An 18099-nucleotide genomic window follows, 5' to 3' on the forward strand; every position below is an offset into this window, starting at 1 on the left:
TCCCCACTGGACACTGAAAAGAGCCCCACCACAGCGCTCATCCTCGGCCAAAGACAGACCGCCGGGTCGGGAGGGGTTTCCCAGCTGCTGGGGCTGCGCAGCTCCGGGAGGCGCTGGGGGCGTTGCCCACGGCCGCCGGGTTCGGCGCGCAGGGCCGGGCTGCTGTTGGCCACAAGAGGCGTCCATCTTCCCGGACGAGCGCGGTGCTTCCTCACCGCGCCGGGCGGGGGCGAGGGCGGAGAAGGGAACGCGCTGCTGAGCCGACCCCTCCCGCGAGCCCTGCCCCGCCTCGCCGAGCCCCGCGCGGCCGCCTCGGCCGCTGCCGTCCGTAGCTCGCTCCCCAGGTGCCGGGGAGCCGCGGGCCGTGAACGTGCCGGCAACTTTGCGGCCGCCGGGGGCGCGGCTCCTCCGGGTGCGTGTGCGAGTGTGTCTGTCGCCGGCGGCCTCCTGGGGGCAGCAGCGGAAAGGGGGTCGGGGGAGAAAGAGGCAGCCTCGGCGCACGGTGGCCCAGGAGGCAGAGGCCCCGCGAGGCGCCGGCGGTGGAGACCTAAAGTCCGCCGGGTCTGTGCCCAGGACGCGTTCTTACGGTGCGGCAGCCGCCCTTGCGGCCGGCGCCCGGGACTTGCTTTAGGATCGCGATTCCTCTTGCCTGCCCGGGGCAGTAGCAACCGTGTGTGCCGACGGAGGAGCGGCAGTAGCATCCCCAGCCCGGGCGGGACCCCCGAGCGCCGGAGCCGGCGGCTGGAGCAGGAAGGGAGAGTCGCGGCGCCCGCCCTCCCCGGCTGGCCCTGCCCCGCGCGCCCCGTGCGGGTTGCTAACAATGGTGCGGAGCGCCGGCGCGATCCCCGCGTACGCCCAGCGGTCGTAGAGGAAGTGGCCGGGCTCCGGGTGGGGTGGGCAGGGAGACGCCCCCCACCACTCGCCTGCTGGAGTTTGCCGGCGCGCCGGGCCTCTCCGGCCCCGAACCCTGGACTCCCCGCCGCATCACCGACGGCAGCTCGATCCGGAGAGTATGGTGCCAGCGCCCGGGTTAATCTAGTCCTCGGCTCGCTCCTTTTTTTCCTCCTCCTCCTCCTCTCCCTCCCCCTTTCCCTCCTGTCTGTGCTGCCTCTGGGTTCCCGGCGTGTGGGAGTACAACTCTCTGCCTCTCCGAGGAGACTGGTCGGTGACCCCCTAACAGAACTTGCCCACTGAAAGCAAACCCAGAACAGCTGGATAATGTCCACTCCGAGCAGATTCAAAAAGGACAAAGAGATCATAGCCGAGTATGAAAGTCAAGTCAAAGGTAAGGATGGGAGCGGCTGCCTTGCTCCTTTTGTGTGCTTTCTTGTCATTGTGCTCCGGGAGTTGCATTTCTCACTTGGGGTCTGTGTTGGAGGAAGGTGGCGAGGGACAGCTAGAGCGCCTCGATGAGCCACCCGGGGCTTCGTGGAAGCCAATCCCAGCCCCAGTCCTAGTCCCGTCAAGCCCACAGGGAGCTGGAAACCGGGTGGCTCTCCGCCGCTGCCAGGGCGCCCCTCCAATAGGGGAGAACTGGCTTTAACTTAACCACCTTCAGCCGGGCAACTTACATAGGAGGCAGGCAGCAGCAGTGGTTCCTGCCCAGTTATTATCACCGTCATCCTTATTATTTTGTTTTTAACGATACCATTGTCACAACGTAATTCTTTTTAAGGAGTCATTTTTTGAAGTCTGGCTCCGAAGTGCTCTAGAGCTTCATTGAGTGCAGGCGATTTTTGACATTCGCACTGTTGACTAATTTATCAGGGCGAGTCCCGCTTTTATGAAATAGCTCCCTAAAAGCTTGGCAGTTAAACCAAGCAAGGACTAGTGGAATCTGACTCCTTTTTAATGGGCCAGAATCCAGTGCCATCTCTCACACTCACACGGAAATATTGCTTTATCATTTGTTGGAGGCCACTTGCATGTAAAATTAACGTTTGAAGATTTGAGTAGTAGTTTCCATCCATTTACATTGTCAGCTGATGAAGGAATCTAATTAAGGTTGATTACGCATTTTTACTTAAGGTGCCTTGTGGTTTAAAATATATATTTTCTCTCCAGTACAAGTATTTTGTGTTGCTGTTGAAGAGTTTAATAAACATATATTTGTTGTTTTTTTTTCTTCTCCTTTATGGTCTCTCATGGGTAGCTTTTCCCATCCATTGAGACAATGGATGGAGTGTTGAGATCACTGCTGTTCTTTGGAATATTCAATGCAAAGTTGATAAAAATTGCTTTGTAGACATCTGTGTTTGTACAGACACAATCTTATGAAAGGACTGCAGAGAAGGGCATTCCTGTACTTGTCTTGGGAAAGGCAGGAGCAGACTGGGAGTTCTTTTGTGTGGTCAAGTTGTGAAAATGCCTGGAGTCCTGTGAGAGGACCTGGTGGGGAAACCCTCTGTCAATCAGTGTGAATCTGGACCATCTCATCATGGCCAGAGGCAAACACAATATGCAAGCCCAGAGGCTTAAGTTTCCTTTAGGTTGACTCCAATAATGGAGTTAAGATGAACACTGTTCAGGAAACACAGATTTTTATCTGCATGCAATTAAGGTAATTTATACTTGTAGGAACTGGTTACATTGACATGGAAGTTATGTTAGCAGAGAAGTAATTATTTGCTTAGAGACAGGTACACTTTCTAAAGAGCATAACCTTTCTTTTCGTAACGGGTCCAACACAGCCAAAAATCTTTCATACTGAGGTAGAACTCTTGTTCACAGTCACCATTTCTCTGTGCGGTTTTTCCACATGGCTCTTTGTGGCAGGTCTTCAAGGGGTAGCAGTCTGGTTTTCCTGCTGCTTGGAGCACTGACTTGAAGAATGTATTTCCAAGTATTGGTTTCGGTATTTCTGCTCTAAGGTCATTTGTCCATGATCAAGTCTTTATCTGGGAAATATTCTCATGATTAATCTCTTTCAGAGTATGAATTTTATAGTTATACGGTTACTTATATGCTTTGAGAGTATAGGCTGTTTATATTGATTTAAGAATAAATACAATGGGGACTTCCCTGGCAATCCAGTGGTTAAGACTCCGCGTTTCCAATGCAAGGGGTGCGGGTTGGATCCCTGGTCCGGGAGCTGAGATCCCACATGCTGCGGGGCACAACAACAACAAAAATAAATAAATAAAATAAAAATCAATAAAATGGGATGTGTTGCAATGCTTAAAATGTGTCCATCAAATCCAATCCAAGGAAAAATCACAAACATGGTAAAAATTACTTTTGGAACAAATTCTGTCCCATAGAAAGTGATCTGTCTATTCCCTTCAACCCTCCTCACTTACCCTGTGAGTCCTCAGGCTGCTTTATGGCTCTTTACTACACCTGACCTGCCCTTCTCATCAGAGCCTGTGTCCAGACTTCATCTACTTCCCCTGTAATACTTAACACATCCTGTGTCTAACCCAGATCCTTATATCCATATGCAAATATGGGAATAGGGAAATATCAATACAATGGAATTGGATCATATACACCTTGAATGGCACACATTCACCTGAATTTACTAGGCAAAATCAAGAAGACAGTGGAAGAGAAATGAGTTAAATAGTTAAATAGTGCATGAGGCCCGCTGTCCTGTGCAGTGAGAATAGGTCCCTTACTAAGGATAGTTTCAGAGGTAGGATCCTGGTTTTCTAACTGTTTCTTTTCCTGAGCCCCTCTTTAAGGGTGAGTATCTCACCCTGGCAGATGCTATTCCACTTCTTAAAGGTAGGTGGTTTTGGAACAACCAACTCTTTCAGTTCTAGCAGGTATTTCATCTGATGGTAAACAAAAGAAAGTGGCTTATTCTATTGCTGGAGGAAAACCTAGCTGTGCTGGACTCATTAAGAGGAGACATTGGTCTCTTCCCAATGAATAAAGACGTAAATATTGGACTCTCTGCGTGATTTAAGTGTATCTGTGATACACTTAAATGTATCAAGAGTCATTTTTGATTATATGTGACTTTTTTACCTTCTGACTTGAATCTAACATTCTGTAGTATTGTCCTTTCTTATTCTCTCCCATTTCCCCTAATACCAGTTGCATTTATCTCAGAATTTCTGAGTTAAGGGTTTGATTTAAAAGAATGACTCCACAGATGTGGGATTTAGCCACTGGCTGCCTGCATGTGTTTAGGAAACAGACTTCCTGGGGCTATTTTCAATGTGAAAAGAACCATCCTAGGTGTAACATGTAATTTTATGCTGTAATTTTATGCGTAAGACCATAAATGTATCCAGTTAGATGTATCATGTAGGGCAAGTCACTTAGCTTCTTTCTGGGTTTTGGTTTTCTTATCTGTAAGATAAGGAGTTTAGATTCTCTCAGTCCTAAGGGTCTTTGAGTCTAATTGAAGATGTCATGTCAGTTCACATTAATTATGCAGTAAAATTTTCAAGCTTTTTGCGTTTTTCTCTTGGCTGCCCTGTTTTGAGGAGGGTTACCTTTGCTTTAACTTTTTTCATAATGAATTCGCAAACACTATGTATTATCTGATTTCTCAAGGAATTAAAATGTAATACCACAGAAAATACAGAAAAATAATAAAACCACGTTCAGAAAAGTAGAGCACAGAATTGTAAGAGGGGGAAGAATTGGGAATTATACAAGTAGTTAAAGGAATAGATAGGTTTAAATCGAGGACAACAGGACCCCAAGCAATAATTTAAAAGACATGTGTTAACTAGGAGAAAGACTACTTCATGCGTGTTGGTCAACTTCCCAAAGATTTAGAATCCAGAGAAATTAATCTCTTATTCGTGGGGGCCCTTAAAAAGCAAGATTGTCTGGAAAAGTGTATGAAACTCAAACCAGTTGACTACACTACTCTTAGCATCTCTGGCAAAAAGCTTAGCAGTGGAAAAGACTGTAGCAAGTGGCTAACAGAAGGTTTGGGGATTATCTGTAGATTTTAGACGTCTAGTAATTTTTTTTAAATTATTTATTTATGTATGTATGTATGTATGTATGCATGTATGTATGTATTTATTTATTTATTTATGGCTGTGTTGGGTCTTCGTTTCTGTGCGAGGGCTTTCTCCAGTTGTGGGAAGTGGGGGCCACTCTTCTTCGCGGTGCGCGGGCCTCTCACTATCGCGGCCTCTCTTGTTGTGGAGCACAGGCTCCAGATGCGCAGGCTCAGTAATTGTGGCTCATGGGCCCAGCCGCTCCGCGGCATGTGGGATCCTCTGGGACCAGGGCTCGAACCCATGTCCCCTGCATTGGCAGGCGGACTCCCAACCACTGCACCACCAGGGAAGCCCCCTAGTAATTTTTGAATTCTGCAGCAGAAATATTATGGAGCCCATGTAAAAAATATTGGTTCACATATGAGAGTCAGAAGAAACAAAAGACACATTTTGTGAGGTGGAACTCATGGATGGGAAGTTGTGTTTGTTTTTAATAATGCGTGTTGTTAGTTGCTAAGAATTGACAGCTATTATTTGCAGTATTTTCCTGAGGATAATCTCGTACTCATCTATGTGCCATACGTGCAGGAAGTGCCAAGAAAATCTGTTGTTTTTCAACCGCTCTGCTGCCTGAACTACAAATAGTACATTTTGGTAGCAGATGGAGCATAAGGAAATGCCAGTTCAATTTAATATGACCTCCCGTCATGTGATAGGTTTCAATAGGGAAATTAAAAGTGCTCCTGTCACTCATAGGGAACCTGTGTCTGCCTCTAATGTTCTTCATTTAACTTGCAATAGAAAACAACAATTTAAATTACGAATTAAAACTTTATAGCTGGGAAGGACTTTAAACATTTCCTGTCCAGCCCACTTCAGCGGTGCAAGGAGGCAGAATGTCAGTTACACAATTAACTGTAATGTATGTGGGACTGGAACCCAGGTCCTCTGCTTTTCGGTAACAGTGGTTTACTTTTAGATTCCTCACAAAGAAGAGTAGGAGATAGAACACTTACCTGTTTAGACTTTACATCCGTTGAAGGAATCATAGTTGGATGGTCGAGAGAATAGCAACTCTGGTCTGTTAACAGGAGGAGTTAATTAAATTGATTAACCATAACTAAGTTGTTTTTTCACCAAGATCATTTCAAGAAGCCACAATGCCCAGGCAGCAGCTTCACAAGGTGGTTTTAAGATCAAGGGGAAAAAAATATGGTGAATATGTACAAATGTAACGCGCTTGAAATTTTGGTCATACTAAGTGAAGCTACTGCAATAAGCCCTCTTATGTTGTCCAGAAAACCTGATTTGTTTCATGAACTTCAAAGTATCTTAAGAAATAGTTTTGGAGAAATTTTGAAGCGAAGCATGCTCTGAAATACAGTGAGGGTTGGAGTATGCTATGGGATGGTAAATCTGAGCTCTGTCTAGATTGCTTTGCTTACTCCTGTGCTGTGTGATGACCAGGTCAGGAACCCCACATCCTCAGCTCTGGTCCAATTTGAGAGTCTACTTTGTGGTCTGACCAGACCCTTTTTTATGCTAACTATTTTTATTTCAAGTTACGTAACTGAGAATTAAGATGAAAAAAAAAAAAAGAACGGAGTAAACTGTATGTCTAATCACTCAGTCTACCTTTGTTTTAGTGGTTTGAAGGCAGAAGTTGGGAATAGAAACAGTTACTAGAAGACATTTTTAGTTATTTGAAGGTCTTTTTATTTGTTGGGCCCAAATTACTTTCTAATTTATTGACAACATATATATATGCTCACCTGTTGGTATCTCAGGATGGGAAAAAAATAGAACATAGTGTTTAAGAGCAGAAACTTTGGTGTTAGCCATTCAGCCCTGCCACTAATAATGTATTTGACCACTAACAGTCAACTTCTTCATCTGTAAAATGGGGATAATAATAGTACTTACCTCCTTGCCTTTGTGAGGCTTCTGTGAGGTGATTTGTGGAAAGCCTTTATCACACGCTTGGCACTGATAAATAGTCTATAAAAAGTAGGCCTTGTTATCTGTTTAATTTTGGTTTTCTTTACGTTTCAACTGTTTCTTGTTACATTCTGACTTAGATAAGCTTTTTGAAATTCAAATACATAATCACCAATCTGCTGCCTAAATAGATCCCAAAGTGGGCGATTCTTAAGTCATCCTGATAAAGTCCTCTGTACTTTTAGAATGGAGTGAGTTTCATGGTGGAATTAAAAAGGGATATGTGATAGGCAAACCAGAGAGATTCCCAGCTCCTTATAAGGTGGATTTTTTTTTTTTTTTTTGTGTGTCATTCCTTTTTATCCAAGTACAAGTAACAGAGCTGGAAAGCACATATCCTGGGCTGCCATGTGTTTGCTTACAACTTTTGTTTTACATTTTCTCTACCTTTAATGATGCCAAATGGAAAATGAAAACTGTAGTCCAATCAATTGATTTTATTTACCCGTGGTGAAAAGGATTCTTATGATGTCAGATAAAGTCTCTGACTTAATTTCATAGCGTTGAGCAAAATATTTTGTTTTAAAATCAATATAGAAATGAAAAATTTCACTTTTGCCTGCTAATTTGCTTTTGCTTCATTTGAAAGCACTTTGATTTTTTTCCCAGCTTTATTGAGATATATTTGACATATAACAGAAAGCACTTTGATATTAAAAATTATTGTCTATGTATCTCCCACGCCTCCTGGTACAGGGCTTCATTAAACATTAATTGAATGAATAGAGTAATTGTTTTGAATTATCATTCCTTTATAGTATAAACTAACATGGCGATCATTCAGAATTATCTAGGGTGTCCAATGAAGTACTACCACAAAATTAAACTGAATTCAAATGTGTGTAACTTCTTTAGAAAGTCACAGAGCTGGAAACAGTCTGAGTGTCCAACAATGGAGAATAGTTAACTAAATTCCACTGGGGAATGGTTAACTAACTTGTGCACATGGAATGTTATGGGGTCATTATCAGTGGTTTTTGAAGAACATTTTATGGTATGGAGAAATATTTTATAATAATTGGGAAAAAGAGAGACCATTTAAGAAAAAAAAAAAAAAGGATGGTTAAGACAAGCTAAAACAGAGCTAAATTGATGGATAGCTATGTCCATTCACGTGTGTCAGCCATACTGGGTAGTGGGATTTCAGCATGAGGAGAAACCCTAGTTGGACCTCAGTCTTATATGTCACCAACAAATGAAATAAAACATCACTCCCTCCAAGTCAGATGTTCTGTGAAGTCAAATGTTTATAATTAAAGTTAACTTCCATGGCGGGGGAAAAAAGGATGATGAAATAATAAAAATGAAAAGTAATCGTAACAGCAGCTAACAGTTATCGAGCGCTCACGGTGTGCCAGTCAGTGCCATGGCTGCTTTGCATGGCTGGACTCAGCTTTCTGTGTCCATACCAAGCTATAACGCATGGCGGGAGGAATTTCCGGTTATTTTTCCTGTTTGGTATAGGTTGTATTTCCTGTACTTTTGGACCTCAGTACATCCTCTGCTTGGTAAATTTCCTGGCCTAATGCAGGAATCTCACTTTGAGACCCACCCTCCTTCAGGATGGGGGTGGGGCAAGGTGCATCCAAGCGAAATTGAACCTCTGCTGATCAGGTTTGTTCACAGGACAATTTCAAACTTCCTGTTTGCTTACAGCTCAGTGATATACTTTGGTTTTTTCTTGCTTTGAATTCAGCTAACAGTTCGTGGGTTGCGGGGTGGGAGGGTGGGGGAAGCAGCCTCTCTTTTTCTTTTCTTTTTTTGGGTGAAATATATATACAAACGGGTACGGAAAATTATTTACAATTTAATGCATAATAATAAAATGAATACCTGGTTAATAGCCACGCAGGTTAAGAAGTAGAACATTAGCAGTGTCTAGAAACCCCCAAATTGTCCCCTTTCTAACAAATCTCTCTTCATCCTGTTGCCCCCTCAATAACAATTCTGAATTTAGTATTAATCATCCCCTTGTTTTCTTTAAAGTTTTATGATAGTTTTATAGTTTTCTTTATAGTTTTGATGTATGTTATATCCATGCATCAAAAATACAGAGCCCTTTTGAACACACACCAGATTTTTTAATGATATTAAAGAATTGATGTTAATTTTTAAGAATAATAGTATTTTGGCATGTATAACAAATCTTTATCTTTTAAATATATGTGCTGAAGTATTTGGGGATGGCTAAGATTTGCTTCAAGATAATCTGGGGGAAGGAGGAAGTAGGTGGGAATACAGATAAAATAAGATTAGCCAGGAATTGATAATTGTTGGGTACATGGGGTTCATTATTTCATTCTCTTTACTTTTGTGTATGTTTAAAATTTTCTCTAATAAAAAATTTTCAAAGTAAGTATGCCTTCTTATGACTTCCATTTTTCACTCAATGTTATATTAAGATTGATCTACATTAATGTGTGTAGCTATCATTAATTTATTTTCACTGATATATAGTATTCCAGTGCATGAAAATACTGGAAGCTATTTATTCATTCTTTATAACATTTGGATTATTTGCAGTTTTTTGCCATCATGATTAATAATAATATATAAAATGCTGTGAGTGTCTCCTAGTGTACATAAGTTTCTCTATGTATACTTGCTGGGTCATAGGGAATGTGCATGGTCAACTTTACTAATGTCAAACTTTTCTCTAAGTGCTTGGTAGTTATTCTCTTACCAGCAGTGAATGAGAATTCCACATCCTGAAAAACACTTAGTATGGGCCAATGTATTAGTTAAGGTAAAGGCTAAACTATAACAATAAAGAGAACCTTGAAAGACAATAACCTAAAAATGTATAAATTTCTCACCTAACAGTCTGGAGGTGTGCAGTCCAGGCTACCAGGACAGTTTTGCCTCCTTAAATTATTTGAGTTTTCTCCATCTCGTTCCTCTGCCATCACCTAGGGAACTGAACTTGTATGCCTGGTTGAAACTGGGTCTTAAGTATATCCATGTTCTGACTTACAGGAAGGAAAATGAGTCGTGAGGAGCATATGGCCAATGTGTTAAAACCCAGGCCAGACATAATACAGAGAATTTCCATTCATTTAACTGGTGAGAACTTAGTCACAGGACAACATCTTGCTGCAAGGGAGGCTGGCAAATGTAGTCTACCTGGGCAGCCCTGTTTCCAGCTACAACTTCATAACCATGGAAGGAGAGAACAGATTTGGACAACCAGTAGTCAGCATGAAGACAAGGTTTTTTGGAGAGGCAATCTACTGGGATAAAATGGTATTTTGGCTTAATTTGTATGTTTTTGATTGCTGATGAGATAGGGCATCTTTTCACATGTTTAAGGGCCATTTGCTTTTGTCACTAAAATGTTTATTCATACCTTTGCCCAGTTATCTGTTGGTTTGTCTTTTTCTTATTGATTTGTGCATTTTGTTTTGTTTTGGTTTTGGTATGTTCTTAATATTGACCTTTTGTCAGTTATATCTGTTGCAAATATCTTCTCCATGTTTGTAGTTTGTATTTTCACATTTTAAAAAGATATCTCTGGATAAACAGAAGTTGCTCATTTTAATTTGTTCAAATGTATCAATTATTTATATTTGGTGTTTAAGCAATCCTTCCCTACTCTAAGGTCAGAAAGATATCTGTCTATATCATCTTATGAATGTTTTAAAGTCTTGCTTTTGACATAAAAGTTTTTAATTTATCTGAAGTTATTTTTCATATTGTGAACTAGGGATATATTTTTAGTTCTTTTCATGTGGATGACCAGCTTTTTTCATTCCACTTGCTAAATAGTTTCTTCTTTTAAAAAGTAATCTACTAGCTACTTCTGTCTTGATCAGAGTTTCATGTATACATGTATCTATCTCTGGACACTCTATTATATTTCATTGGTTAATTTATAAATTCTTGCACATACCACAGTATCTTAATTACTATAGCTTTATAATTAGTCTTACATTTGGTAGGCCAAATTCTCCTTCCTTATACCCTTTCAGAAGTATCTTGGTGATCTTGGTCCTTTCTCTCTCATGTGCATTTTATTTATTTATTTATAAAATATTTATTTGGCTGAGTCAGATCTTAGTTGCGGCATGCGGACTCTTAGTTGCTGCATGCATGCAGGATCTAGTTCCGTGACCAGAGATCAAACCCAGGTCCCCTGCGTTGGGAGTGCAGAGTCTTAGCCACTGGACCACCAGAGAAGTCCCTCATGTGCATTTTAGAATCAGTTTTCCTTCCATGGGAAGCCCATAGGCATTTTGATTGAAACTGTGTGAAATTATAAAGCAATTAGCAGAGAATTGGCAACTGTATATTAGATTATAAGTTCTACTTACCCATGAATATGAATATTTCTCCATTTATTTAGTTGTTTTTAAATATCTTACTGTAAAGTTTTATATTTTCTATGTTTTTTGTTAGACTTATTTCACTTTTGTTACTAATGTTTATGAGATCTCTTTTAAAATTGTTTTCTAATTGTTTCTGGTATACAGAAATGAAGTTTACTTTAGCATATTGGTCTTATGTCCAGCCACTGTGCTAGTTTATTATTTCAAATAATTTGTTCATTTTTTGGTTAAAAAAATCTTATTATTTGCAAATATAAAGACAATTAATTATATTTCCTCCTTCCCAAACCTTACGGCTTTAATTTATTCTTCTATTTTTGCCCTAGGCAGAATTTTGAGTATGAAGTTAATAAACACAGTGAATTGTCATTCTTGTTCTGGATTTAAAGGGAATGTTTTCAAGCCTCTCCTACCGTAAAGGATAATGATTGTTTTCAGTTTATTATAGATATTCTTATCAGGTTAATTTTCATGTATTCTCTGTTTACTTGAAGTTTTAATCATTAATAGTTGGTTGAAAGTTATCCTTTTTTCTTTTTGCATCTGTTGATTTTTTAAAAATATTTATTTATATATTTAGCTGCATTGGGTCTTAATTGTGGTACACGGGATCTTTCGTTGTGGCATGTGGGCTCTTCGTTGCAGCATGCAGGCTTCTCTAGTTGCGGCATGTGGGCTGTGTAGTTGTGGAATGTGGGCTTAGTAGTTGCGACGTGTGGGCTTATTGCCCACGGCATGTGGGATCTTAGTTCTTGGACCAGGGATCGAACCTGCATCCCCTGCATTGGAAGTCGGATTCTTAACCACTGGACCACCAGGGAAGTCCCTGCATCTATTGATATTATTTTTTCTTCTTTAATCTGTTAATGTAATGAGAAATATTTACAAAGTTTCTAATATTGATCCATCTCTGTATTCCAGAATTAAACCTATCTTCATCATTGTATTATATGTGTAAATAGTTGGATTCAGTTTGCCAATATTTAGTTCAGGTTTTTTTGTTGTTGTTGTTTTTTGTTTTTTGTCTCTAAATGCTTGAATGAAACAGACCCATGGCTTTCCTTTCAGATAATGTCCTTGTCTGGGTTCACATTTCCATTATACTAGCCTAACAGAATGCATTGGAGAGTATTGCTTCTCTTTCTATTTTGTAAAAGAGTTTGAAATTTTGGAATATTTCTTCTCTTGAAAGGTCGGTAAAACTGCTTATTTGGGTCTAGTCATTTTCTTTGTGTGAAGAACTTTTAACTGCTAATCAGCAGTTAATCATTAGTTTTACTAGTGATAGGATTATTTATTCTTTATATTTCTTCTGAAGTCAGTTTTGTTGTTATATTTGTCTAGAAATGTCTCTGTTTTGTGTAAGTTTTCAAATATATTAACATAATTTTGATGATAGTATATTTTAAAAATATGGGCTGATCTGTATTTAATTTAAAATATTATTGTAGGGAATTCCCTGGTGGTCCAGTGGTTAGGACTTGGCACTTTCACTGCCGGGGCACGTGGTCAGGGAACTAAGATCCTGTAAGCCACGCAGTGGGGCCAGAAGATAAAAATTAAAAATAAAATAGTATTTTAAAATATTTATTTTTGCCTTATCTCTTTCTTGCTGAATCTTAAAAGGGGGTTGTCTGTTTTTGTAGTTTTTTCTTTTCTCTTTTATTGATTTCTGCTCTTATCTTTACTCTCATCCTTTAAATTTTCTTCAGATTTATTCTGTTCCTTATCTGTTTTTTTTTAAGTTGGACATACAGCTCATTTGCTTTTATCCTTCTTCGCGACTGTAAACATTTAAGGCAATAAATTTCTTTTCTAATGTAAATGTTATTTCTAACAAAAGCATCATTCTTAACAAAGGCATCTGTTCTTCTCTCCAATAAATATTCTCCCCTAATAAATATTTATGATAATTCCCCTTAAAGTACCATCTTTGCTTCATCTAGAAAGTTTTGATGTGTAAAGATTATTAAAATTAACTTCTCAGTATTTTGAATTTCTTATAATGGTTTCCTCTTTGCCCCATGAAGTATATAGGAGTGTGACTTTACATTAAAAAAAAAAAAAAGAGGGGACTTCCCTGGTGGTGCAGTGGATAAGAATCCGCCTGCCAGTGCACGGGACATGGGTTCGATCCCTGGTCCAGAAAGATCCCACATGCCGCGGAGCAACTAAGCCCATGCACCACAACTACTGAGCCTGTGTTCTAGAGCCCGCGAGCCACAACTACTGAGCCCACGTGCCACAACTCCTGAAGCCCGTGCTCCGCGAGCCCGTGCTCCGCAACATGAGAAGCCCGCGCACTGCAACAAAGAGTAGCCCCTGCTCGCCGCAACTAGAGAAAGCCCGCGCGCAGCAACGAAGACCCAACGCAGCCAAAAATAAATAATTAATTAATTTTTTAAAAGATTATTTTTTAAAGTGAGGATGTTTATCTTTTTTAAAATATATAATTCCTACGTTGCAATCTGAGAGGAATCGTGTTTGAAATTAGTTGGGGATTATTTCCTCTTACTATTCTCTGGAGGAATTCATGTAAGACTGGAATTACGTGACTCTTAAGTGTTTAATAAAGTTATCCAAGTTTCATATTTTCATCAAGAAAAAAAATCTGTCGGGACTTCCTTTGCAGTCCAGTGGTTAAGACTCCGCACTGCCAATGCAGAGGGCACAGGTTCGATCCCTGGTCCGGGGAACTAAGATCCCACATGCTGCGTGGCGTGGCCAAAAAATAAATAAAATTTTAAATAAGAAAAAGAAAAAAATATGTCATTGCTTTCAAATTTACAAATTTTCTTTTTTTTTATGGCTGCGTCGGGCCTTCGTTGCTGTGCGTGGGCTTTCTCTAGTTGCGGCGAGCGGGGGCTACTCTTCTTTGCGGCACGCAGGCTTCTCATTGTGGTGGCTTCTCCTGTTGCAGAGCATGGGCTCTAGGCACGCGGGCTTCAGGAGTTGCAGCACAAGGGCTCAGCAGTTGCGGCTCGCAGGCTCTAGAGCACAGACTCAGTAGTTGTGGCCCGCGGGCTCAGTAGTTGTGGCTCACAGGCTCTAAAGAGCAGGCTCAGTAGTTGTGGCACATGGGCTTAGTTGTTCCGCAGCATGTGGGATCTTCCCGGACCAGGGTTTGAACCCATGTCCCCCTGCATTGGCAGGCGGATTCTTAACCACTGCTCCACCAGGGAAGTCTCTATAAATTTTTATATGTAGTGTTTTTGTTACCTTTCAGTTCTGTGTATTTTCTAATTTCCATTATGTTTTTTTTCTGTGACTCATAATCTGTTTAAAAGTGTGTTTTAAATTTTTCAGGTATACGAAGTTATTTCATTTATGGTTTTATTACTGATTTCTAACTTAATTGCATTGTCGTCATAGAACACAGTCTGATTATATTGATCTTTTGAAATGTTTTTCTTGACCATGTTTTCTTTGACCATGTTATTTAAGATTATAAGCCTCAACCTCTCCTGGCTCTTCCCATCTTCCTTCTCCTGCTTTCTCTCTCTCCATAGCACTCGTTATCATTTGATCTGTTTTATACTGACCTTATCTTGTTTTGGGACTTTTAAAATTCATTACTTATGTGAAAGCTGGTGAAGTGATTAAAATTATATTTAAAAAATATTTTATCCAGCATTTTAGTTTCAACCTGAAAAGTCAGGTTCAAAATCTATGTCAGAACTACTGACATATATAATAAGTATGAGTTAAGACCAAAATGATAATGAATTTAAAGGAATTTGAAAGGAAATGGTTTTGATGTTCAGAGAAAGATGATCCAAAATATTTAAATTTACTATATTTAAATTTACTATACTCTAGGAAACAGAAGTCTAATATTCAGTAGTTTGTTTTTGGTTTTTTTTGGAGCCCATCAGTATATTACATTGTTTTATTGAGATATAATTGACATATATTATAACATTATATGTCATAATAATGTTATAATAGTATATTAGTTTCAGGTGTACAACAATGATTCGATAGTTGTAAGTATTGCCAGATGATCACCACAATAAGTCTAGTTAACATCCGTCACCACACAGAATTTTTTTTCTTGTGATGAAAACTTTTAAAATCTACTCTCTTAGTAACTTTCATAAAATTATTTTTAATTTATCCAATATGAAGTTCTGTTTTAGCAAGAGAACCTAAAAGTATATACAGTTCAAGATACTGGGAAGAATAAGTCTGTGGTTTTTAGTCCCTGCCCTCTAGAATGATGTTTATAACCCAAGATCCATACACTGAAGAGGATACACATAGATGAGAGCAAATAATGTTACCCTAACACTTTCAAGTTCTTCATATATAGGTTTATGTCTACGCATGGAAAAATCCAGGATATATGGATTTTAGGGATGAAAATGTGTAGTGAGGATCAGTGAAAGGCTTTGATATGGGCAGAGCGTGAAAACATCCACACGTTTCTGAATAATCTGAGATGCTGTTGGGAAATCTGGAGTCTTGCTTCTGTTGCTAATCATCCAGAGTTCTGTCTTTCCTTCTTGAAGTTTGGACTTTCCTTTTCTTGTGGAGCTGTTTCTACCATTTTATCCCTTGGAAGTCTACTCCAAAGCTGGCTGCAGTGACCTCCTAGAAGAAGTAGCACCCTCTAGCCTTGGCGTCACAGCAGAATAGCCGATGCAGCATAAGGAGCGTTTACAAAGGTTCCAGCCATGTTTTTTTTTTTTAAACTTTAGGTTTGTTTGTTTGTTTGTTTGTTTGTTTGTTTATGGCTGTGTTGGGTCTTCGTTTCTGTGCGAGGGCTTTCTCTAGTTGCGGCAAGTGGGGGCCACTCTTCATCGCGGTGCGCGGGCCTCTCATTATCGCGGCCTCTGTTGTTGCGGAGCACAGGCTCCAGACGCGCAGGCTCAGTAGTTGTGGCTCACGGGCCCAGTTGCTCCGCGGCATGTGGGATCTTCCCAGACCAGGGCTTGAACCCGTGTCCCCTGCATTGGCAGGCAGATTCTCAACCACTGCACCACCAGAGAAGCCCCCAGCAGTTCTTAAAGTGCTTGATGTTCCAGTTTCTGCGCTGTCACTTCTAACTCCTTATCTACTGGTCTGTGGAAGACCTCTGGACTTTGGCCCTTCGCTTTTATTATTCTGAAGGTGCGGCTTACCAAAACAGCTCCCTCCCTCAGACCTCCAGCAGTTAAGATAGAACAATAGGTGTCTGCTAATCTTATTTAAGTCAGGCACTTTTCACTTCTGAGGACGTCCAAATTTTAGTCTGGCTGTGAAAGTAGCATGTTTGAAAAATAGAATTAAGCCTCCAAATGTTATTTACCAAAGAAGAGAGAGTAGGAAGAAGTCATTCTGCTCGTCTCGTTTTCCGTATGTCACGTCGGTGTGGCATATTTTGATGTCTTGTCAATGGCCAGTGAACAGAAGTTCTCCTTGAGGATCATTGGTGGCTTTTCCTTGTGCTCATATTGATGGGCTACACTTGTAGGACAGTTCAGTCAAACTATAACCCCCAAGCGCCAGCAGAAATTCTGGAACTCAGAGCCAAAGGTGTGGCCATTGCTTCAGGGAGCTGCCTGCTCCCTGTCTTTAGGGGACAGAGAGATAAGGACAGGTAGAGCAGCTCTTCAGAAGACTGGTTGAGCAGCCCTAGAACGTGGAGGAATGTTTTCTGGGCTGACCCCTGACTCGAATAATTTGCTCTCATTTCTTTGCTGTGCTCAGTTTTCACCTTTCTTTTCATCATTACAACAGTGGATGCATTCCCTGGTAAAAAACATGGCACAGAAAGCTGGTAAATTCTGAGAAATTAGACAAGAGAATTTGTTAGATTTCATGTCCCTTAGAAAGAGTTTTCTGAATGCACTACTACAAAAAGAGAGAGAGGTAATGAATGCCTTTTCAAATGGCCACTCCATTTTTAATTGACCTTCCATTGCAATTACATTAAAAATGTTTATGGAAACTCTCAAATGTGTCACCAAAAGTGTATGTTTGAAAGATTTCCAGACTGTATTTTTTTTTAAATATTTATTTATTTATTTGGTTGTGCCGGGTCTTAGTTGCCTCATGTGGGCCCCTTAGTTGTGGCATGCAAACTCTTAGTTGCAGCATTCATGTGGGATCTAATTCCCTGGCCAGGGATCGAACCCGGGCCTCCTGCCTTGGGAGTGCTGAGTCTTAGCCCCCTGCGCCACCAGGGAAGTCCCCCAGACTGTATTTTTATAGAGTTTAAATTATACGTGTTTTTCTCCAAATACCTAACATACAAATAAATATCTCTTGTTTGAAACTGGGAACTCTACTTCTTACAGTCAGGTTAATGTTTTAGTCTCTTTTCTATTGGGTATCTCATTTCCTCCATCGGTCTTGGAATTAAATTGTGAAATAATGTACAGAAAGCACTGTGCACTGTCAACACAATAAAAATGAGTTTTATTGTGTTTGTGGTCAGTCATCTTTTAGCAGTTTCTGACATTCTCATAATGTCACATCCCATTTTCAGGTACCAGGTAACACTCTGAAATAAGCATACTCGTATAAATTTATATGTGTTTTGTGTAGCATAGGAGTTTGTAGCATGGCCTCAGGAATCAGACTGCTGGCCTGGGGTCCAAATCCTGGCTCCGCCACTCTCCAGCTATTGAACTGTGGGCAAATTACTTACTCTCATCCTGCCTCATTTTCCTTGCCTGTCAAATGGAGATAATAATAGTACTTCACTCAGAGCATTGATAAGACAAGCAGAGTATTGAACAAACAAACTGTCTGGCACACAGGAAGTGTTCAAGAAATGTTAGTGTATTGCCACTTTTATGAACTCTGGCTCTGGAAGCAATAATAATAAACTTTAGGTTATGAAAGATTTAGTAGCCAAGAGGAGGCTAAGGAGACATGAG

General features: G+C 40.5%; 1 protein-coding gene across 2 annotated transcripts in view; it reads left to right on the forward strand.

Annotated features, from left to right (window-relative positions):
- Positions 1 to 433: 433 nt before the first annotated feature.
- Positions 434 to 18099, forward strand: part of SRGAP1 (SLIT-ROBO Rho GTPase activating protein 1) — a 276221-nt gene continuing 258555 nt past the window's right edge. For both annotated transcript variants that reach the window (XM_036867076.1, XM_036867078.1), the window contains exon 1: positions 434 to 1285. In XM_036867076.1, the coding sequence (XP_036722971.1) occupies positions 1219 to 1285 (67 nt within the window). In that variant the 5' untranslated portion in view covers positions 434 to 1218. The remainder of the gene's footprint in view (positions 1286 to 18099) is intronic.

The sequence above is a fragment of the Balaenoptera musculus genome, chromosome 10, assembly GCF_009873245.2.
Source record: "Balaenoptera musculus isolate JJ_BM4_2016_0621 chromosome 10, mBalMus1.pri.v3, whole genome shotgun sequence".
Taxonomy (NCBI): domain Eukaryota; kingdom Metazoa; phylum Chordata; class Mammalia; order Artiodactyla; family Balaenopteridae; genus Balaenoptera; species Balaenoptera musculus.